At 49.0% G+C, this 21,151-nt stretch overlaps 4 protein-coding genes across 5 annotated transcripts; 1 reads left to right on the top strand and 3 right to left on the bottom strand.

Annotated features, from left to right (window-relative positions):
- Positions 1-3,051: 3,051 nt before the first annotated feature.
- Positions 3,052-8,580, bottom strand: LOC125510739 (uncharacterized). 2 transcript variants are annotated; one of them, XM_048675992.2, is made up of 7 exons: positions 7,474-8,580; positions 7,154-7,310; positions 6,872-6,978; positions 4,519-6,771; positions 4,218-4,424; positions 3,953-4,118; positions 3,052-3,848 (listed from the first exon to the last, which is right to left on the bottom strand). In XM_048675992.2, the coding sequence occupies exons 2-7, from the start codon at positions 7,269-7,271 to the stop codon at positions 3,193-3,195; spliced, it is 3,507 nt and encodes a 1,168-aa protein (XP_048531949.2). In that variant the 5' UTR covers positions 7,272-7,310; positions 7,474-8,580; the 3' UTR covers positions 3,052-3,192. The 2 variants fall into 2 exon arrangements, with proteins under 2 accessions (XP_048531949.2, XP_048531948.2); XM_048675991.2 differs by lacking the exon at positions 7,474-8,580 and having other exon boundaries at positions 7,154-7,467.
- A 148-nt stretch (positions 8,581-8,728) lies between these two features.
- LOC125510740 (uncharacterized protein At1g01500) lies at positions 8,729-12,583 on the bottom strand. The gene is made up of 3 exons (XM_048675993.2): positions 12,355-12,583; positions 11,235-11,984; positions 8,729-9,356 (listed from the first exon to the last, which is right to left on the bottom strand). Exons 2-3 carry the CDS (start codon positions 11,907-11,909, stop codon positions 9,120-9,122), a joined length of 912 nt encoding a protein of 303 aa, XP_048531950.2. The 5' UTR covers positions 11,910-11,984; positions 12,355-12,583; the 3' UTR covers positions 8,729-9,119.
- A 2,673-nt stretch (positions 12,584-15,256) lies between these two features.
- Positions 15,257-17,708, bottom strand: LOC125510738 (MIP18 family protein (DUF59)). Its single transcript, XM_048675990.2, has 5 exons — positions 17,504-17,708; positions 17,273-17,378; positions 16,507-16,606; positions 15,773-15,818; positions 15,257-15,549 (listed from the first exon to the last, which is right to left on the bottom strand). The coding sequence occupies exons 1-5, from the start codon at positions 17,601-17,603 to the stop codon at positions 15,440-15,442; spliced, it is 462 nt and encodes a 153-aa protein (XP_048531947.1). The 5' UTR covers positions 17,604-17,708; the 3' UTR covers positions 15,257-15,439.
- A 91-nt stretch (positions 17,709-17,799) lies between these two features.
- LOC125510735 (pentatricopeptide (PPR) repeat-containing protein) lies at positions 17,800-20,548 on the top strand. Its single transcript, XM_048675986.2, has one exon. It carries the CDS (start codon positions 17,800-17,802, stop codon positions 20,206-20,208), a length of 2,409 nt encoding a protein of 802 aa, XP_048531943.1. The 3' UTR covers positions 20,209-20,548.
- The last annotated feature ends 603 nt before the right edge of the window (positions 20,549-21,151 follow it).

Here is a 21,151-nt window from a genome sequence, read left to right as displayed (position 1 = left end):
TTTATTAATTTGACAGAGCAGTAGAGCCTACCACAACCACACCAGGATCGATCTAACTTGGTGCGGTTTCACCTATTGCTGACACTGTGAAACTCTCCCTAAAGCATATATAACTACCCAAGTACTCTATTTACACACGATATGCGACATGTGTGTCGGTGCTAACATGCACACACTTCATCGAAAATACAGAAATGGGTGGCATCAGAAAAACATCTTTGGCTTATGTCCTTACAGTTCTAGAGAGATTGTGCCCACCGGCAATCACGACGCACAGCTTCGTTTGGGCCAGCTGAACTCCTAACTTTATTTGCAAGGACGGACTGTCGGCCTCGAGAAGAGTAGCTGCTGGAGAGCCAAAGCACCAAGCAATATATAGTGAGTCTTTCTGACAAAGACCATTTATTTGCGCGTGCCTTAGTCGTACTTGGAGCATGCCTGATACAATTAGTCTACGTATTAGTTTTGATCAAAGTCAAGCTTTGTAAATTTTGACAAAAGTTTATAAACAAAAATATTGCTTCCTCATTCCTGAAATCTAAGACGCCGATTGACTTTTCTGGTCTTTGTTGCATTACTTTGCCTATAATTTTCACATATTGTATGTCTGTAAAATTAGCATACAGACATATGGCATAAAAAATATCTTTTTCTGCGGGTGTCGCATAAAATTATTTTGTAAGTCAAATACGAAGATGTCATTTACGCATTTTCAATCCATGTACTTTGATATATATCGGTGCTCAAAGTCATGCACCAAAGACTATGCAAAGTCAACCACGCCTTATATTTAGGGAAGGAGGGAGTAACATATATACATTAACAAATCAATATTCATTAGATTCATGATTGAGTGTACTTTCACATCATATAGATTTGTTACGGTAAATGTTTATATATATTTTTTTCTATACACTTGGTCAAACTTTAGTCAAACATAATAAGCAGAGTAAATGAAAACAAAGGGAGTACATTGCAATTTTCTTTTCCAACAACAACAGATTTCTTATTGTAGTATCAGTTCACCATGGTTGTTGTCTTTGTGTGGTTTGACCGCGATAAAGTAGTTTAAAGTAATTCATTTTGCACTAGTTTTAGTGAGTGGTCGCTGTATATAATTCGTACGAGGTTCCTGTATATAAATGGAAAGTGTTCGCATGGCTCGTATGCGTACGTGAGCGCATGTGCATGTGTGTTTCAATCAGTAAAATAAATGTGTGCTTATCTTCCAGACACCATACAGATCCCTTGCCATCTCCGTGATAATGCGACCCAATATGGTCTTCTCCAAATCCATATCCATGATGACTTCGTCCTTCTCGATCGGCACCATACTTCTGGGTCCGTCAATCTAACGTGTTAGTATATGCGTCAGATGGCAAGTTGGCCTCCGGCATCCGGGCGGTTGTTATGAATGTCACTCTGAAATTGTTAGATGCAAAGTTTCAGCCGTGTCATTTTTAGTATACCGCCACCATATAATTCTCTGACAAGGTCAGCAAGGTATCGCACTTTCAGTTTAGCAGTGCATTCCAAGTTGACGTCCTCCATCTCCTCGGTCCGTTTACCTTAATTTCCTTATGACCATTTACAAGGTCACTTTGGAGAGTCCAAGATTAATTTCTGGTCGGCTCACCTCGTGGACAGTCCAAGATTAGTTTCTAAACCAACATGCAACTTGACACGGTGTATCCATTGTAAGCACTTCTAGTTTTCAAATGCAGAACAACAGTTACAAGCATCATGCACTCTATGCTTTCTCAATGAATGATTCGCTATAAAGCATATTCTGACCGCTATTTATGCAGTGTTTCGTGTGACAGAAATATGAACTTGTCCGCACAGAAGGTGGAAGAACGAATTTTGTTGCTTGTCATGCAATTGCGATCGAGATGATACCCAAGACAGAGTGGAGTTGAAGCTATGCTAGTGAGAGGAATGAAAGTGGTATGTGTATATATACAAATCAACGTGGCTACGTTTCTCAACCACCGGTCATGAATTAAAACTATTTCATCTACCAACTTGGATTTTTGCTATGTCTATATATACATGTCAATATCCAAGACACTTTATCTGAGGTCGCTCAGCTGCATGATTTTTCTATCTCCTTGATTGTCCTCACCTTAGTTTATTAAAAAATATTGACCTGAACCTTAGTTTATTAATTTGACGGAGCAGCAGAGCCTACCAGAACCCACACCAGGACCGATCTGACCTAATTTGTTCCACCTCTTCTGTTACTTGTTGCCAACTACTCCATGTAGACAGACACGAGATGCAACATGTGTGTGCCATGCACACACTTCTTTGAAGTGCAGAAATGGGTGGCATCAGAAAAAACATCTTTGACTCCTTTCTCCAGAGTCCTAGAGAAACTGTGCCGACCGGCGACCATGTCGCATAGCTTCATTTGGACCATCAGAAATCCTAGCTTCATTTGCAAGGACGGACTGCGGGCCTTGAGAAGGATGTCTGCTGGAAAATTGAAGCACCAACCAGTATTCAGTGAACCAACTTGACATTGGTCATCTTCTTCGCTCTCACTGTGGGTGCAACTTGGAGCATGACAAATACAATTTGGCAATTCGCTATGCATTGTACTCAAAAGTCACAGTTCAGCACAACGAATCTCCATCTGCCGTTGGCCTAGCTGCTAGTTACATTGTACAATTCAGCACATGTGTGTTTATTATGCCATGTTTTTAATAAAAATGTGTGCCTATGTTCCAGCCACTATATAGATCTGTGACACCTCCGTACGTGATAATGCCACCCAATATGGTCTTCTCCAAACCTATGACAACTTCATTCTTCTCGGTCGACAGCTCTCACACATTGTTCGAACCAAAATCCCAGATGGAATAGCCTGACCTAAGGGCGGTTCACCAGATTCGAACTTGGTCTTCCAACTTTCCATGATGAAATAAGGGATGCCCCCCTGATATGCAAATATAGGATGTTAATAGGGCATGGAAAGCTCGAATTGAAACAATGGCACATTTCCTTACTACTAGGAAAAAGCCACAACCTTGTCTTGTGTCAAAAAAAGGAGAACGGAACACACATATTTCCTTAACATAGAGAAACCTCACAGAAGTTATTTACAGAGAATAAACGTGGTACAGATCAAAAAATTAGCCTAACCTAATGACCTCAATCACTCTAAAAGTTTTCTCTCCACAGCTCCACTCAAGCCACGCAGGGACAACAGCCATGTCGTACCGATACTCCGATGAGATCCCTCGCCACGTCGGTGATGATGCCACCCAGTATGTTCTTCTCCAGATCCCTGACAACGTCGCCCTTCTCCATCGGCAGTTCCCACACGCGGTTCCACCCGAAATCCCACGTCGAGTTGGCGTCGGGGTGGTCATTCTGAATGTCACTCTCAAGTATCCTACGCAGATTTTCGGCCGCGCGATTGTCACCCTGCTGCTGAGTTCTCTTGGACTTTGACATGTCTAGGCTCTCGACGTCGCCGTCCAGCTCTCTGACGAGATCGTCAAGGTATTGCAGCCTCAGGTTGGCGGTGCGCGCCACGCTGACCTCCTCCATGGCCTCGCTCCTCTTGCCTTTCCTTCTGACCACCTCCCGGGCCACGTCGGAGAGGAGGTCGTTGCCTTTGTCGACCGACCAGTTCGGTGCACCGGCGTCAGCGTCGATGAAACTGACGGGAGCGTCAACTCTGACGATCGCCTTTGCGGTTTCCAGCAAGTACCGATCCTTTACCAGCAGTCTCATGAGCAGGAGCTGGTTCTCTGTCAAAGAATCGCATGTAACAACATGTGTCTTGTGATCCTGCAAATTTTCAGTACTGATGGACGTTGTGGTATGATCATCAGAGCCTGCAATAAAAGCATATGGTGCTCCATTCAATGGCTTTTTAAACAGAGTGAAAATTTCTTCAGTTTACTACTACAGGACAATAGGACATCAAGAACATGCGTACCGTCAGTTAGATGCTCTTTCACTATCATTTGCTGCCGCTGTTCTTCCTCCTCGGTAAATGCTTCCCGTATCACTATCGTTTGTTGTTCTTGTTCTTGTTGTTCTTCCTCGGCAAATGTTTCAGGCATTTGTGTAGTCCCACTAGGCGTGTGGTTGATCCATTCATCCTGCATTTTACACCAAATTGCACGCTTCATTAGAATGATAATAAAATTTTGCACACGCGCAGATTGTTTAAGCAGGGTGCCTAGTTTGGACAAACTTACATTTGTCTCAGGAATCGTACTCTGATCCAAGACCTTCAAATCCTCAGTTAGTTGCTTTTTCACTATCATTTGTTGATGTTGTTGTTGTTGTTGTTGTTGTTCTTGTTGTTCTTGTTGTTCTTGTTGTTCTTGCTGCTGCTGTTCTTCCTCGGCAAATATTTCAGGTATCTGTGTAGTCTCACTAGGTGTGTGGTTGATCCTATCATCCTGCAATTTACACCAAATTCCACGCTTTATTAGAACGATGATAAAATGTGTGCACGGAGAGTTTAAGCAGAGTGCCTAGGTTGGACAAACTTACATTTATCTCAGCAATTGCAATCTGATCAAGGAACTTCAAATCCTCACTTGCATGTACAACAGTCTCTGCAGGAATTGTAGGATCACTGATTCCTTCAGTTATTTTCTGCAAAGGTTGGTCCAAAGAAATTGCTTCAGCTGTGCTGCTGTCTCTCACTACCACTGTCAATGGTTCCGACAAACCGACTCCGCCATGAGTGCTATCTGCTGGTTTGTTAGAACTGATAGTATCATTTACTTTTGCATCTACCTCATTCTCCTCTTGTGCCACTACAGTGTACTCAAGCTTCTTTCTCATATGTCCTGCTTCTGACAACAGTGACTTCTTGTTTTCCAACTTCCGGTTTGGTGCTTCGCTATGCGTTACCCGACGATTTTGCGGTTCCCTCGGTGTTTCAGTTGCTTTCTCACTAGATCCTTCAGTTATTTTCTGTAATGGTTGGTCCAAGGAGGCTGCTCCAGTTATGTTGCGGCCTCTCACTACTATTGCCAATGGTTCTGACAAACCGCCTTCGCCATGTGTGCTATCTGCTGGTTTGCTAAAACTGACATGTTCTTTTGCAAGTTCTTCATTCTCCTGTTGTGTCACCACAGTATACTCAGGCTTCTTTTTCATATGCCCTGCTTCTGGCATCAGTGCCTTCTTCTTGTTTTCCAACTTCCGACTCGGCGTTTCGCTCTGCATTTCCCGACGATTCTGCGGTTTCCTCGGCTTGCTTTGTCTGTCTACATGTTTACTTTGCGCTTGATGTTTGACCTGATCTGTCTTCCCATTCTTTCCTGCAGCCTTGGTTTCTGCAGTGGCAAGGTTCTCCTTGTTAAGCTTCTCCCTCGCCTTCCTTGATTTCGCCTCGCCGTCTCTCCCCAGCAACCGTCTCATGCCAGTGGCCTGCTTCTTTCCAGCTGCTGCACTCTTCTCCTGAGCACTCTGCTTCTCTTCCTTGACAGGCCTGTTGTTGTCTGAATTCTTCCTGAATCTCTTCAAAAAATCCATCCTCTTACCCGAATCGGCGCGGCACCCGACGCTGACGGAGTTCTGCAGTTTGATTTCTTCAGCAATCCCCTTGTCCTCATGGATGATCCTCTCCTCTACTTCTTGTTTTTCATCAGCTCCTCTCTCTGCTGCTACCATCTTTCTCAGCACCTCCCTCATGGTCAGCCTTCCTTGCCTGCTATTACCAGTTGCAGTTGCAGGGTGTGATGAACTGTTTGACAGTGCAGCAGCACCCATTTCAGAGTCCCCAAAGTTTGTCTTCCACTCCCCTGACAACACAATCTTGTGCTGACCCTTCTCTGAAGCTATGATCCGTATCGGCAGTTTGCGGTTCATCGCATCTGCTTTGATCTCCATTCTTGGCACAGCTCCAGGTTTCACAAACCTCTCCGTCCCCTTGCGCTCCGCGACGGTCTTCGTTGTCGTCGACGTCGACGAAGGCAGGTTCTCCAGCCCCATCAGCTTGGCGATCACGCTCGGCATCCTCACCTTCGAGCCATCCTTTTCACCTTCAGAAGCACTGTTGATCTTGGAGCTGCCTGGACCAGACTGAATAACTGAGCTACTGTCTGCATTCCGATGGCTCTGAAATTTGTCGTGGACAACCATCTGCATGGAAGCATTTTTGGCACGCTCAGCATCTGAATCTTCGTCGACGATCTCCTCGATCCTCGCGGAGCGCGCCGCCGCCAAGCCCTTGCGGTTCTCCTTGCCCTTGAGCCCGCTCCCCGACCCTTCCATGTACCGGGAGGCGTCCTGGAGCATGACCAGCATGCTCAGCGCCTCCTCCATGTCCATGGACCCTCTGAAGAGCTTCCTCCGGGCCTCGTCGTCGGGCCTCCTCCTCCCGCCCGAGGAGTAGGCCGCCATGAGCATGTCGTTCAGGTCCTGCACCCCGATCGCCACTTCGCCGGCGGGCGCGCCTGTACCTCCTCCGGAAGGCGGCGGCGGCGGCAGGAGGTAGCCGCCGCCGCCGCCGCGACGGGCCGTGTCCGGCTGGCGGAAGAAGACGGAGCCGTTGCGCGCCACGACCTCCATGTTCCGGAGCTTCCCGCCGTCGCTGAGCGCGAGGGCCAGCGCCGCCATCTGCACGTCGACGCTGCTCGCGACGACGGCATGCTCTGGCTTGCGGTCCCCCGCGTCTCCTCCCTGGAACGGCACGATGGCGCGCGCGTCGGCGTCGGCGGCGACAGGGCGTCCTCGCCGTGGCTTGGCCGCGCTGGCCACGGCGGCATTGCTGGTGCTGGGTTGCTGCTGGTGCTGCGATCGAGCGCAGTGGAGGTCAATTGGTTACGACGGTATAGAAGATTTGGAGTGCAGATGCATCAAGATTTTGGGTTGGGGCTTGTGCTCTGCTTACTGATGATCTCGGTGCCGTCGTTGCTTCTGGTCTGCTCGATCGAGGGGCGGCTGCTGCCTGCTGCGGCCTCTGGCTTGTAGATGGTTTCTGAGAGTTCGAGCAGGCATCTGCAACAGACATCAAATTCAGTAGTCATGCAGCACCATCAGAATTTCTACATGGTCTTTTCGATGAGTACCAGTATCATCAGTTCATCATAGTCACTACTTGAACGAGAACTGAGTGCAAAGGAAATGCAAGAGCAGAGTGCAAAGCAAACACCGACGGGAAAACATAACATACCCCGAGACGCCGATGCGGCCGACGGCGAGCCGAAGCCGAGCCTCTGGCGGCGTCGGCGGAGGTCGTGCAGCATCTTCTGGGCGAAGTCGGAGCCGAGGTCAGGCACCCTGGCGGCCATCCCTTACCTGTCCGTCACCAGACGGCACGCCCACCGCCCCTGCACCGCACCATGAAACAAAACCACCGGCCGGGGAAGGAAGGTTGGTTAGGTGCGGTGCCTGAAAAACACAATGCCGCCCGCGGAGTTCTTTCCGTCGGGTTGGTGCGTGAGAGCGCCCAGGCGGCAAGGCCTCTCGTTTTCCTCCACCTCTTTTCCCTACCTTTCTTGAGGAATGGGTCAGTGAGAGAGGGGAGTGAGGTGGGGGGTCTCGTCCGTCCGGGGAGCAGGGTGACACGGAGGGAGCAATCTGCAGCTGCGGTGGTGGATGGATGCTTTCAGGCGGTGGTGAGAGCAGGAAGGATTGATTGCCGTGGAAGTTACTACATGCGTATGATGCCACTGGCCTCTTCTGTCCGGTCCGGTCTGGTTTGCATCTCCAGTTCACCCACATTCCAAGCAAACTACTTACCACCCAAAAGCAGAGGAGGAGTGTCCATCCATCATCTGTCTGCCGCATTTGGGAATAATCTCTGCCTGCGGCTTTTGATTAGTAGGTGGTAGTGGGGGTGGTTAGGTTAATGCCCTCCCTTTTGACCATGATTTGCAGGGAGAGTATAATGTGGAAAACGTAAAGTGGGTTTTTGGTTGTGACATTGACAAAAAAAGATACTACTACAGTTTTAAATAAGGTAGTACTGAGCTTTTAAAAAAAAAGAATGTACTGTACTGATATGCACCAAAGTTTTTAAGAGAGAGGATGATTGGTTGAGGTGCGGCTGCGAGTTAAAACATGCATTTTCAGTACTGCGCAAGGCTTGGAAAGATGCTCACGTTTGGGGCTGTACTGTACACTACTCAACTCCCTCCTGCGCCATTGGTTTTGCCTGCCGTTAGGATGATGATGATGATTAAGAGACGGTTATGCTACACCATCTCCGGTATTAAGGGCCTACAGCGACCTCCTTAAATACCATTTATCAGAATATACTTCGTGACCATACTAGATAGCCATCCATTGTATAACTAGCTAGTACTCCTAGTAGTCAAACATTTCTAATTTTGGCCACTGATATACATATATACAAAGATTATCGAGATTGGTCAAATAAAAATCACAAAATATATTGCATGACTATGTATCTCTTTACTAACAAATTCATATTAAAAAAAGGATCATATTCCATCTTGAAGACATCATCAATATCTAAAACATCATATCAGAGATACTACTACAAAACACTGGTTACGATACAACAAGTTTGAGCTGAGCTCCACACCTTTTTTCCTGTCCTGGAATTTGTGTGGTTTTACAATTATGATTTACTCATAAAGGAACAGGACAGGCCATGCATCATACCAGCACAAACTGTACAAAAACGAAGACAGGTATCAAAAGTTCGACAACACAAACAAGATGGATAGTGGCGACCAACACAAACCTAAAAGCGATCAAAAGTTCGAGAAAAAGCTCAAAGTAAACCATATGACACACATAACAGGCCACCTAATCAGGTTCCCTCTGCACAACAAGTCATGGCTTGCAACAGTTCTTAGGTGCAACATCACCCTCAGGACTAAACACTGCACTTGCCGGTCACCTAAAGTTCCTTCATCAATACATTTTTAATTCAGAAAGAACCATCTAATGCTCACAGCAACATCAAGCGACTCGACCCGACTCGACTCTTTATTTTATTTTTACTATACATATACATACTCGCATTTACATACCTCAAAGGGACAAAAATGGTTGGCAGTGCACACAAGCTGCAGAAGGGGAGAACACAAGGCCTTGCTCATCTATCACTAGCATGGGCAGCAAGATGGGCAGTCAGTTTCCTATATACTTGTGGGAAGCGTTGGCCATCAGGGCAGTCGCCGCCTGAAGTTCCTGCTGGTGCCTTGGTATGTCCGGACCAGCAGGCCAACACCCAACCCGACGCCCACGCATATGCCGAGGCCGATCCCGACTCCAACCCGCACGCCAGCATTAAACCATGAAAGCTCACCATCCTCGCCCTCTAGAAAGTCCTGCCTCGAGTACAAGCTGTTATAGTCCATGTCCACGTCTGTCTCAGACTTGGGATCATAGAATTCTGATACCTGAAATGGGAGACGGGAAAGGAAATAATACTGTCAATTATCCCATCAAATTTGGACTTGGTGTTCAACAGATATGGCAGCAAATAACTGAATATTCAGATTCTAACATAGTTCTCCTTGGAATCTCGATTGCAGTTTCCTTGATTGAGAAACATGTTTGGTATTGTTCTTACAAAATAACAAGTGAAAATGACTTGATGCTAGTCAAGCAAGATAAAATAAAGGGCAGGCATAAATCAACAGCCAGAAGTTGATCACGAGCCCGAATGAATACTTGTGTGATAGCACTAAGAGAACTGCCACATGAGCATAAATCTGGGCAGCAGGCCCAGTCAACCAATGGAATTTGTACTGAAAAAAATTGCCAGTCTGCTTTTCATTCTTATGGTCTTACTATGCTGTGTCGCTAAAGTCTAAGGTTCTGCGTGCTGTACAATTCACCCATTTAGTTAGAATTCAAGCATTTGGCAGTCGGCACATGTACTTGAGAATGCCAGAGTAGGGCATCTAACAGCTACAACGTAAAGAGTGAAGTTACTCTAGCTAGGATAACCTGAGTCAAAAATATAAACTTCATGCTATATGTAGGATCAATATGGATAATTTGGCTTGTGGGGTAACCAAGGAAACTGAAAATTGTTGTAATGAATGGTATATCCATGAGTCTACAACTTCTGCCATGAGGTAGCAACCTTAAAACCCTCTATCCAGTATCCATAGGTACGTATAGTGATTTTGAGTTAAAAGTAGACAACAGTGGCATCTCTATAAAACTGCAATTGAGATTCCATGGGTAATGATCTGAACTGATGGACTTGAGCACTGAAAATTCTCAAAGTGAACATGCCTTAAGGTACAGTACTACAGTATCAATCAGGTGCCTAAGTTCCTAGTTCAGATGAGCATACATCTTCTAGCCAGATAGTATCCTTTTTTACAATGACACCTGTCAGTGTTCAGTTTCACCTACGGTTCATTCTGTTTAAAGAGTGTATGCACAGCGCAAATGTCCAAATATGCACCACAACAAGAAGTTTCATCGTGGGATATGTATTGACTAGTTACTGTTACAAGGTCCTATATTTTCTCCTAGTCATCCTCATAAAAGAATAATTAAGCAGCAGGTCAGAAGCAAGATTCAGAAAGAAAAGATTGCACTTGCACAACATGCTGCAATCTGTATCATGTGCAAGCCTATTTATCCTGGTATATAGTGGGTTGCTTCGCAATAGCATCAATATCAGAAATGGGTCGAAATATGTTGGTATTAATTTAGTAGCACCAACATAAGAACGCATATATACGTGTAGGTAAATAGGAGCCTATTTATCCTGCTGAAGTTAAAATTTTGATTGTGCGCACTACTTGCAAGAATATATAAAAATGGTACATTCAATATAGCTAAATGGGCTATATAAGCAAGAGAGGTCGGGTTAGACCAAACTTGACATGGGAGGAGTCCGTGAAGAGAGATTTGAAGGACTGGAATATCACCAAAAAAACTAGACATGGACAGGGGTGCGTGGAAGTTAGCTATCCATGTGCCAGAACTATGAGTTGGTTTCAAGATCTTATGAGTTTCAGCTCTAGCCTACACCAACTTGTTTGGGACTAAAGGCTTTGTTGTTTTTGTTGTTGGCTATATAAGAAATTTACCCAGAGAGGATACATTTCAATTGATGTTTATCATAGCGAATATGCCACGGGCACATCACCATTGTGCTAGAAAAATGCCGATTAAACTAAAACAGTCCACACCCCTCCCAATATTTTTAAGCCCGGGTGATCATACAATGTTATATTAAAGGGACAGACATGAGATCAAACAAATGCCAGGAACTCTAGTGATGGTGACTGTGTGGATACGCAGTGAAGTACCTTCACAGAGTCCCTGTGTGAGTTCTCTGTATGTAGTTCAGTTGCTTCATTCTCAGGGATAGAGTCCAGCTTCAGTTTCATCTGGGACTTCCTCCGTGATATATACTGGACCGTCTTGGTTAATATAATTGGCGTGCCAGAGAAAGTGCCAGCAACGTAAACCTCGACAACAGGATGCGCAGAGTCTGGGCCCGTGGACATCTTCCCCTTCAAGAAACCACTAGACGATGCCGAGGATTGGCACTTGATATTCCATTTCTTGCTGCTGCTCTTCGGTTCCCCGACCACACCATTGGCATTGCATAACTCCAGGTCCCCGGTGAGCAAGAGATCGTTCTTATCAAACACCTGGAACCTTACGCTCCCCGTCATCCTTATGCTATCCGTGCTCACGTACGTGGCCTCCTCGGTCTTCTTGTCGATCCTGTCCCTTCTGAGGGACGACGAGACGAACTCGGTGTGCATGCTGCTCCGCCGCCCGTTGACCTCGATGACCGTGTCGGGGGACAGCGGGATGTGGTTGAGCGTGAGATGGTCCGGCGCGGACTCGTCCACCATGCAGTTGCTGACCCTCACGTAGAACACCTTGAGGTCGAGCCAGGGCGAGGACCTCGACGCGTAGAGCGGGTGCATGATGATCTTCCTGGCAGCCTCAAAAGCCACCCCGTCGCCCATCTTGATCTTATTGCCGCGCCGCCACGACGAGAAGACGCAAGCTACAGCACCACAGAAGCTGCTATTCCTCTATACCTGTGAAAGATAAATTTGAGGTTAGTACAAGAAGAGCTGGGTTTAAGTGACATAATCTTAAGAAAATCCATCTAGCCGCCTAATTTTAGCACGAACACCCGGTCAATTTATTGCATAGAACATCGAACATGAATTCGATTGACTGCAGGCACCGGGGGAACGGGGGCTCAATCGAGACCGGGAAATTTGGGAAATTATTAAGCTGCTAATAGATAATACGGACTGCACAACCCGACAATCAAAATCCACGACGAACCGTACGGATCGGCGCGCCCATCCCATCCCAGAAAAGAAATTTTCTAATTCGATTGCCCATGGCAAAGAGAAAACGAAAAAAAAATGGCAAAACGAGCAGGTTAGGGTTCGTCACCAGCAAAGGGGATCAATCCCTGGGCGGGCGGGCTCCGGGCGGATCTCCACCGCGCACCGGTGGAGCCGAGGAGGAGGCGGAGGCGGACGCCGGGTCGGAGAGGAGAATCCCCTCCGTCTGGTGCTTCCGTTGGGTGGACGGAGGGGCGCGCTGGCGGGGGATCGCGAGAGGGGCAGGGAAAAGGGAGGAGGATAAGCACTCGGCGGCTAGGGGAGAGGCCTGGAGGTGGAGGGGGTATATTCGATATTTTCCGGGTCGTTTTTGGACGCAATACCGTGGATGGTTTTGGTCTTTCTCACCGTTTGACTATGTATGTTTTGGTGGTTTTTTCTTCGCTACAAATTGCCATCTTCTTTCTTTTCCGGGGTTTGCCTTCCAAATTGTCGTCTTCATATTGCGTTTTTTTCAGCTAGGCTGTACACACACACACACACCAATTTTGGTGTCTTGGTAGCAGAGGTGAATTACAATCACAACAGAACTAGCATTGATGCTGTCTCGTGAGAGAGCGGGCAGGCGAACGAAACCCTAGTCGGCGCCCCACCTACTCCCCCTCTCGCGCCCTATTAGAGTGTGTTTTCGGACAAAGCACATGCGGCGTCGGCAAAGAGGTCCTGGTCAAAGGTGGTCTGCATGGTTCGGCGACGGACTCGGCGCCTGACCTGGACCTGTCGTGCAGTGGCACGAGTGCTTTGGGTTTTCTTTAGTGAGTCTTCGAGTTTGGTTTTGGACAACAAGGCCGCTGTGTAGGGATAATGTTCTCCATGCTCTACTCCGTTAAGACTTAAGAGGATTCGTGGAGCCCGGTCCCCTAAAGAGTTATTGGCACCAGTTCCCCCCTAGAAATTATCGGTGTTTTATCCCAAACCCCAAATAAGGAGTGCCTTATCAATTTCGCAAATGTATGCGGGCCCATGCGATCGGATGATTAGCTACAGGGAGGGAGATGTATGTACCCAAACCCCGGACGGCCAGCCACACGTGGGGTGCGCGTGGCTCCCACACCGACCCAAGCCGCCGCAAGTTGGTTCATCCATTTCAACCTCCCACGAAAATATCTCCCCTTCCCTGTCTCCATCCACGACTGATTTAGTATTTAATTTCGTCGAGGCCGTCCAAGTTAGTTGGAGGCTCTCGGCAGCCCGCGTCGGCAGGCCACCAGATCCAACGTACTGCTGTACCACCTATCTGCGCAAGATCCGGGCTTGTCTTCTTGCTCGTGGCACAGTAAATCAAATCGCGAGAATCCCTCCCGCGCGAAAAAGGACAAAGAATTGCGCTGCGGAGTTTGCACGCGCGCAGCAGGCGTGTGCAAGGAAAAGTGAAGTTGGAGCAACTCGATCTAGGAATTGTTCGGTCACCATATATACGAGATGATAGAGCCTGCTCCCTCCACTTGGATATGAATGTCGACACATGGGATCGTCAAAACGTGGCCTTCATGGATTTCGGGGTTTCTTTTCCCCTCATTTTCTTTAATTTTATACTGGCGATTTCAACTCAAATTATTTTTAAGTAAACGCATGTGTCGGCACGATAACTTCATCCATCGACATCCTCCTTTGTGCGGTTGATGGGGACGACATCCTCCTCATCATTCACCCTAATGAGGGGCCTGGATCCCACGCGGCCGCCAGATTTGCCGTCGCCACCACGAAGGAGGATCCAGCGGGTGCAGCTTGCGCTATGGGAAGAGTTCATGTAGTTGTGCGGCGTTTGGGACAGGAGATTCTGCTCCGTCGCCAAGTTGAGCCAATAGGTTCCGTTCTTACGCAGCGTCATTGTCTCAGAATGTTGAGGGGGGGGGGGGGGGGGGGGGCAGCTAGGACTTTGGTGATGGGACGTCTCGCCGCTGGGTTTTTATCCCTTAGGATGAAGCCACGTGGTCATCCGAACGACCGCATTGGGAACCAGAGGAATGGTGAATGTCATTAATGGCATGTGGTGGTTAATTACCGGTCATGTCGACCTACTCGCCAGCCAGTGATCGATAGTCGTATGATGACTCTATTAGAGTGCCATTTTGGTCCGAAATCATCATATTGACGGATCGGATCAGTATGGCGACTCTCCTAGAGTTGCTCTTAGGGTCCATTATTTTTTTAAGTGTTTGGTTTATGTTTTGTCACATCGGTGATTTGCACACACTGACTGTAAAATAGTAAGACCTGCCTAACTACATATCCGACCTATCATCTACCTCTACCTGCACTGGCGTTGGACGAAAACCTCTCGGAATTTGTCAATTGCCTAGCTCGTCCGCGAGCAAAAACGAGAAGGAAACCGACTGCTCTTCTGACGCGCACACGCTGTGGTCTGTGGAGCTAGCACAATACAGAGAGATACTACGGCAAAGTCGCAGGGGACGCGTCATCTCATGCAAAGTTTCCTTGTCGACAGCGATCTGGGTAGGCACTAGACAGCCATGCATGCATCATGGCGGCACGGCAGTCAACGGGACAAAATCCTTCGAACCAGTTCACAAATTCATCGGAAGGACAGAGGCACATATACACACATATAATGGACGGCAAGCAAAATCCCACACGCCATTACATCACAACTTTGCCTCATTTTTGACATTGCCAAGACTATATAATACTGTAGATTAGAGAGAGCACCACACGGCTCCACTTCTTCTCAAACTGGTAACCAGCAAACGATGCGTCTATCCAAAGGAGAAACATGACAGCACCAGATAAGGGAGAGGCTAATCAGTAATCACAACCAAAGCACGGCAGGCGGCACGACTTAACCGCGCATCACATTCCACTTGTAAATCCTGACGGCAATAGCCAACAATTATATACTGATAATCAACGGAGAACCAGTAAAATAGGACCAAATCATGCTGCGACAAACTATTCCCCTCCTACTTTGAAGGACTGGTCATACGCAGGCATGAAGAAAAAGGCATTGCAGATATTCCAGGGAGTGGTAGCATACAACTAGCAGAAAAGAATGGCACATACATGACCAGGTATAGTGTCTTTCTCTCGAAAATCAGGTACAGTATTGGGCAAAACACAAAATGCCTGCTTATTATTGCTGTACAACAGACAGGTTGTGAGGCATCAGGGACGAGCTAATATGAGGATGAGTGATCTGAGCAGAGGCAATCGTCCACCAACTGCCGGAGGTTGGGGTTCTCCAAGGCCGCCGCGACTCTCTCCTTGTCGTTCAGCTGCTTGTTTACTGCCAATTCAGCATGTTAACGTCGTACATACCAAAGTACCACTGTTCAAACACAATTGTGCTATACAGCTGCCGTTCTCGTTTTGCCGAGTTCAGCAGGTGCAAAGTAAAAGGGATGCATTGGATATTTTTACAGATAATACTGCCCTGTGATGAGCTATAATATCAGATTGACAGACACAAGCTTAGCCATGAGTTAGATATCTTCTGTCATCTTACGCACCTGATTCTTCATTAGCAAGAGATCCTGGAGCAACTTTTATGTCAATCTGCACATGCATACACAAGAAAGAAAGGAGTCATAGTACTACTGAATAAAATAATTCAACAAGAATCATTATGAAAGAGGGGCATTTTCTTTTGGTGGAGTTCGTTTGCATTATAGCTAGCTCGAAATCTTAACAGTGCTACTGAAGACAGACCATCTGAGCAGATAACTTGTAGATCCATGAATAGTATTATACAGTAAATAAAAGTTCAAAAGAATCAAGATGATTTATAGTTCCTCTGAGGCAGATAAACCCCCCATCATAAATGGTTCAGTAGGTTTATGAGCGCTCTTATAGATTGTAGGAGTTTCTACATGCACACAATTTACAGTGTATGGCTTGTGCTGCCTGTCTGCTTCTCTTGATACACACAATGTTTACGAATTTGCAAACATGCACATGTGTAGTATATGTGTGGCAAGTGTCTTGATGGATGAACAAACAATACGTTTGTAATAGTTAACTCTGTGACATTCCATCTATCCCATATTTCACCGAACAGAGACAGAGGAAAAGAAAAATATTGCCTAATTGAACATGCATGTAAACTCTAAAACACTGGATAATGGCTGCTGATGGCACGTATGCTACGTAAAACATAATGTAATCTATAAAGCATCTCAATTAGTTGACTTAATCAGAACCTGATGAACACAGAAAGGGATCCATATAGAAACATGCTAAGCACCTTGTAATGCGGAGGAAAGTTTTGCATCAACTTAAGCCTGAGGCACAGACCAATCACTGTGGCCATACTGCAGTGTTGCACAGTTGGGGTGAAGGTTATCCTGCAAGCAATTGTAAGGTGTGAACAGTGATCCCCAAAAGTTTAAGCAGGATGATAGTTCTTGACTTCTTGCGTGAAACAAAACAGATTTTGTACGAACAGATTGTACTGTACAACGAGGATGTTTCATTTGCAATACGTAAATGCATTCTGAAGCTCGCAGATCCCGTATACAGAGTGAAGATGATATATAAGGATGAGCAACCTGGTGGGAAACCAAATCCCAAGCAGCAAGGAGAGGCATACTTTTTTTTACTTTAATTTATTTTTGATAAAAAGCAGTGAGCGCTGCACTTGTGTATGCAGCGTGCTTTCAAGATCACGCTCTGAATCTCCACTGAGATATAAACGAGAAAGGATCATATATGGTAGCTATTATCTGTGATAATAATCATCTTGTCACGGGTGTAAATCCAAATCTGGCTAGCCGGACTGCGTGAACCGGGCACGGGTTCTACATTTCCACTACAAACCCACAATGATTCTGGCTGCTAATACAACTAGTACTACAGGACACTGCAAGAGTAGCAATGAACATTGGAAATTATTGGAAATTAACACTGAGTGCTACTAGTACCTCCTAGTCCCAGCCCCTACTAATTTGGCAATTTGGTACCCTGACAATCAGAAGAAAACTTGAGCAGCACATTCTTGCAGGCGTACGTACTGGATGTGGCCGAGCTTCTCGTCGACGGAGACGGACTCCTGGGAGAGCACGCTGAGCTGCTCCAGCGAGTAGGGGTGCTCCGGGTCCTTGATGTCCCGCACCGTATCTGCACGCACGCGCCCAAGTCAGTCAGTTCCCCCGTCGCCGTCGGTGAAGCCAATCCAATCAATCAATGGAGGGAGGAAAAAACGAAAGAGGAAACCGAGTAGGGGATCCGGGCGCTTCCGTTACCGAAGACGTCGAGCGCGTCGAGCGCCGCGTGCGCGGGGTGGGCGGCGCGCTCCGGCCGCTCGTGCACCACCGGGTTCGCGTTGATCATCCCCACCGTCATCTCCCCCTCCCCCTCTTCCCCGGCGCGGCGCGGCGGTGCTCTGCCGTGCGACTTCGGTCGTCGGCCGAGAGCGAGAGACAGAGCGACAAGAGGACAAAACTGTTGGCGAGCTAGCAGTTTCGGTTTGGGGAAAAGTCGGGCGAGCGAGCCGGTTTTGCTAATCCGGTGGGCCGCGGCCCGCTAACTTTCCCGCGACATGCGAGATGCCGCCGCCCTGGAGCTCCACGCCGGGGCGCCGCGGACGGCGCTCGCCGCCGCCGCCGACCACTGCGCGCGCCTCCTGCGGCAGTGCGGCGCGGCCGCCAACCCGGGCGCCGGGCGCGCCGTCCACGCGCGCGCCGTCAAGGCCGGCCTCCTCGCCAGCGCCTACCTCTGCAACAACCTCCTCTCCTACTACGCCGCCGCCGGAGGAGGCGGCGCCGGCGGCCTCCGGGAGGCGCGGCGCCTGTTCGACGAGGTCCCCGCGGCGCAGCGGAACGTGTTCACCTGGAACTCGCTGCTGTCGAGCTACGCCAAGTCGGGCCAACTGGCCGACGCGCGCGCCCTGTTCGCGGAAATGCCCGAGCGCGACGCCGTGTCGTGGACCGTCATGGTCGTGGGGCTCAACCGCGCCCGCCGCTTCGGGGAGGCCGTCGAGGCGTTCCTGGACATGGTTGGGGACAGGCTGGCGCCGACGCAGTTCACGCTCACAAACGTGCTCTCGTCGTGCGCGGCCGCGGAGGCCGGCGGGGCCGGGAGGAGGGTGCACTCCTTCGCCGTCAAGCTCGGGCTGGGCGGCTGCGTGCCCGTGGCCAACTCGGTGCTCAACATGTACGGCAAGTGCGGGGACGCCGAGACAGCGAGGGCTGTGTTTGAGAGGATGCCGGCGCGGAGCGTGTCGAGCTGGAACGCCATGGTGTCGCTCGACGCCCGTCTGGGGAGGATGGACCTTGCTTTGTCCTTGTTCGAGAGCATGCCGGACCGGACCATTGTCTCATGGAACGCGGTCATCACGGGGTACAACCAGAATGGGCTTGACGCCAAGGCACTGTGGTTCTTCTCGCGGATGCTGTGCGATTCTTCTTCCATGGTGCCGGATGAATTCACAATCACCAGTGTCCTGTCAGCTTGCGCCAACCTTTGCATGGTGAGCATCGGAAAGCAGGTGCATGCATACATCTTACGGAGCGGAATGCCGTGCGTCGGTCAGGTCACCAATGCCCTCATCTCAATGTATGCCAAGTCCGGCAGCGTTGAGAATGCCAGGGGGGTGATGGACCAGGCAGTGGTGGCCGATCTGAATGTGATATCCTTCACCGCTCTCCTGGAAGGCTATGTCAAGCTTGGAGATATGAAGCGTGCAAGGGAGATCTTCGATATCATGACCAACCGAGATGTCGTCGCCTGGACTGCGATGATCGTCGGCTACGAGCAGAATGGTTACAACGACGAGGCCATGGAGCTCTTCAGGTCAATGATCAGAAGCGGACCAGACCCAAACAGCTATACGCTCGCTGCTGTTCTTAGCGTCTGCGCGAGCCTGGCATGTCTTGACTACGGCAAGCAGATCCACTGTAAGGCCATCAGATCACTGCAGGAACAATCCAGCTCCGTCAGCAACGCCATCGTCACCATGTACGCGAGGTCAGGCAGCCTGCCATTGGCGAGGAGGGTGTTTGATCGGGTCCGCTGGCGCAACGAGACGGTGACATGGACGTCGATGATCGTAGCCTTGGCGCAGCATGGCCTGGGAGGAGACGCCGTTGGCCTGTTTGAAGAAATGCTCCGAGTCGGCGTGAAGCCGGACCGAATAACCTATGTCGGCGTGCTCTCAGCGTGCACCCATGCTGGCTTTGTGGACCAAGGGAGGATGTACTACCAGCAGATGCAGGACAAGCATGGCATCGTGCCTGAGATGAGCCACTATGCGTGCATGGTCGACCTGCTCGCCCGTAGCGGCCTGCTCTCCGAAGCTCAGGAGTTTATCGGGCAAATGCCCGTGGAGCCCGACGCGATCGCCTGGGGGGCGCTGCTCTCGGCCTGCAGGGTCCACAAGGACGCGGACCTGGCGGAGCTGGCGGCGGAGAAGCTGCTGTCGATCGACCCCGGCAACAGCGGCGCCTACTCGGCGCTCTGCAACGTCTATGCCGCCTGCGGGAGGTGGGGCGACGCGGCGATGGCTTGGAAGCGGAGGAAGGACGGAGGTGTGAGGAAAGAGACGGGGTTCAGCTGGACGCACGTGCGCGGCAGGGTCCACGTCTTCGGGGCGGATGACACCCTACACCCGCAGAGGGAGGCTGTCTACAGGATGGCTGCCAAGATGTGGCAGGATATCAAGAAGGCTGGCTTCGTGCCGGACCTCCAGTCGGTCCTGCACGACGTCGATGACGAGCTCAAGGAGGAGATGCTGAGCCGGCACAGTGAGAAGCTCGCCATCGCATTCGGCCTCCTGGCCACGCCGGAGGGGACGACGCTGCGGGTCATGAAGAACCTGCGGGTGTGCAACGACTGCCACACGGCGATCAAGTTCATCTCCAAAGTCGCGGACAGGGAGATCATCCTGCGGGACGCCACGAGGTTCCACCATTTCAGGGATGGGTTATGTTCTTGCAAAGATTATTGGTAGAAGACCTTCTGATTCCCAAGGAAGGAGGAATGAATGCGTTGTTGGTTCATTCTTGCAGATCTAACCGCTCCAGAAGAAGGGGCAGGTCTATGGTTCATACATGTCAGCAGCACACTGCGGTATTCCAGATGGATCGCAACAAGTCGCCTGGCCCAAATGGGTTCCCGGCTAAATTTTGCCAAAAAAATTGGGAAGTCGTCAAGTGGGATTTGAAATCTCTGCTTGATGACTTTCATATCGGACAAATAGATCTCTAGGCTTAGTTATGGCGTAGTTGCCTTGATCCCAAATGCAGGGATGCTAAATGAATACAAAAATTCAAACCCATTTGTCTCCTCGACGTGAGTTTCAAAATTATTACAGAGGTTCTCATGAATAGGAACCATCGAATCAAAGCCGGATGGATGAAGTGGCGCCAAGCTTCTGGCATTCTCTGTGACAAGAAAGTGCCACAAAAGCTAAAAGGCAAGTTCTACAGGACGGCGGTTCGACCCGCAATGTTGTATGGCGTGGAGTGTTGGCCGACTAAAAGGCGACATGTTCAACAGTTAGGTATGGCGGAGATGCGTATGTTGAGATGGATGTGTGGCCACACGAGGAAGGATCGAGTCTGGAATGATGATATACGAGATAGAGTTGGGGTAGCACCAATTGAGGAGAAGCTTGTCCAACATCGTCTGAGATGGTTTGGGCATATTCAGCGCAGGCCTCCAGAAGCTCCAGTGCATAGCGGACGGCTAAAGCGTGCGGAGAATGTCAAGAGAGGGCGGGGTAGACCGAATTTGACATGGGAGGAGTCCGTTAAGAGAGACCTGAAGGATTGGAGTATCACCAAAGAGCTAGCTATGGACAGGGGTGCGTGGAAGCTTGCTATCCATGTGCCAGAGCCATGAGTTGGTTGCGAGATCTTATGGGTTTCACCTCTAGCCTACCCCAACTTGTT

Source organism: Triticum urartu, chromosome 5A, assembly GCF_056163025.1.
Source record: "Triticum urartu cultivar PI428250 chromosome 5A, HENAU_Tu73, whole genome shotgun sequence".
NCBI classification, from domain to species: Eukaryota; Viridiplantae; Streptophyta; class Magnoliopsida; order Poales; family Poaceae; genus Triticum; species Triticum urartu.
The sequence above is the reverse complement of the archived record's forward strand: the minus strand, read 5'-3'. Positions and strand labels throughout refer to the sequence as shown.

What these genes read in the sequence shown, in the direction of transcription:
- LOC125510739 (XM_048675992.2), bottom strand. Translation starts at nt 7,271, where the DNA reads ATGGCCGCCAGGGTGCCTGACCTCGGCTCCGACTTCGCCCAGAAGATG. An exon ending in CGACGGCACCGAGATCATCA is followed by an intron (nt 6,772 to 6,871) that starts GTAAGCAGAGCA and finishes GCTCGATCGCAG; the next exon opens with CACCAGCAGCAACCCAGCAC. An exon ending in GAAAGAGCATCTAACTGACG is followed by an intron (nt 3,849 to 3,952) that starts GTACGCATGTTC and finishes CTTTTATTGCAG; the next exon opens with GCTCTGATGATCATACCACA.
- LOC125510740 (XM_048675993.2), bottom strand. Translation starts at nt 11,909, where the DNA reads ATGGGCGACGGGGTGGCTTTTGAGGCTGCCAGGAAGATCATCATGCAC. An exon ending in CACACAGGGACTCTGTGAAG is followed by an intron (nt 9,357 to 11,234) that starts GTACTTCACTGC and finishes CTCCCATTTCAG; the next exon opens with GTATCAGAATTCTATGATCC.
- LOC125510738 (XM_048675990.2), bottom strand. Translation starts at nt 17,603, where the DNA reads ATGACGGTGGGGATGATCAACGCGAACCCGGTGGTGCACGAGCGGCCG. An exon ending in CGACGCGCTCGACGTCTTCG is followed by an intron (nt 17,379 to 17,503) that starts GTAACGGAAGCG and finishes GCGTGCGTGCAG; the next exon opens with ATACGGTGCGGGACATCAAG. An exon ending in ACTTTCCTCCGCATTACAAG is followed by an intron (nt 15,819 to 16,506) that starts GTGCTTAGCATG and finishes ATGCATGTGCAG; the next exon opens with ATTGACATAAAAGTTGCTCC.
- LOC125510735 (XM_048675986.2), top strand. Translation starts at nt 17,800, where the DNA reads ATGCGAGATGCCGCCGCCCTGGAGCTCCACGCCGGGGCGCCGCGGACG.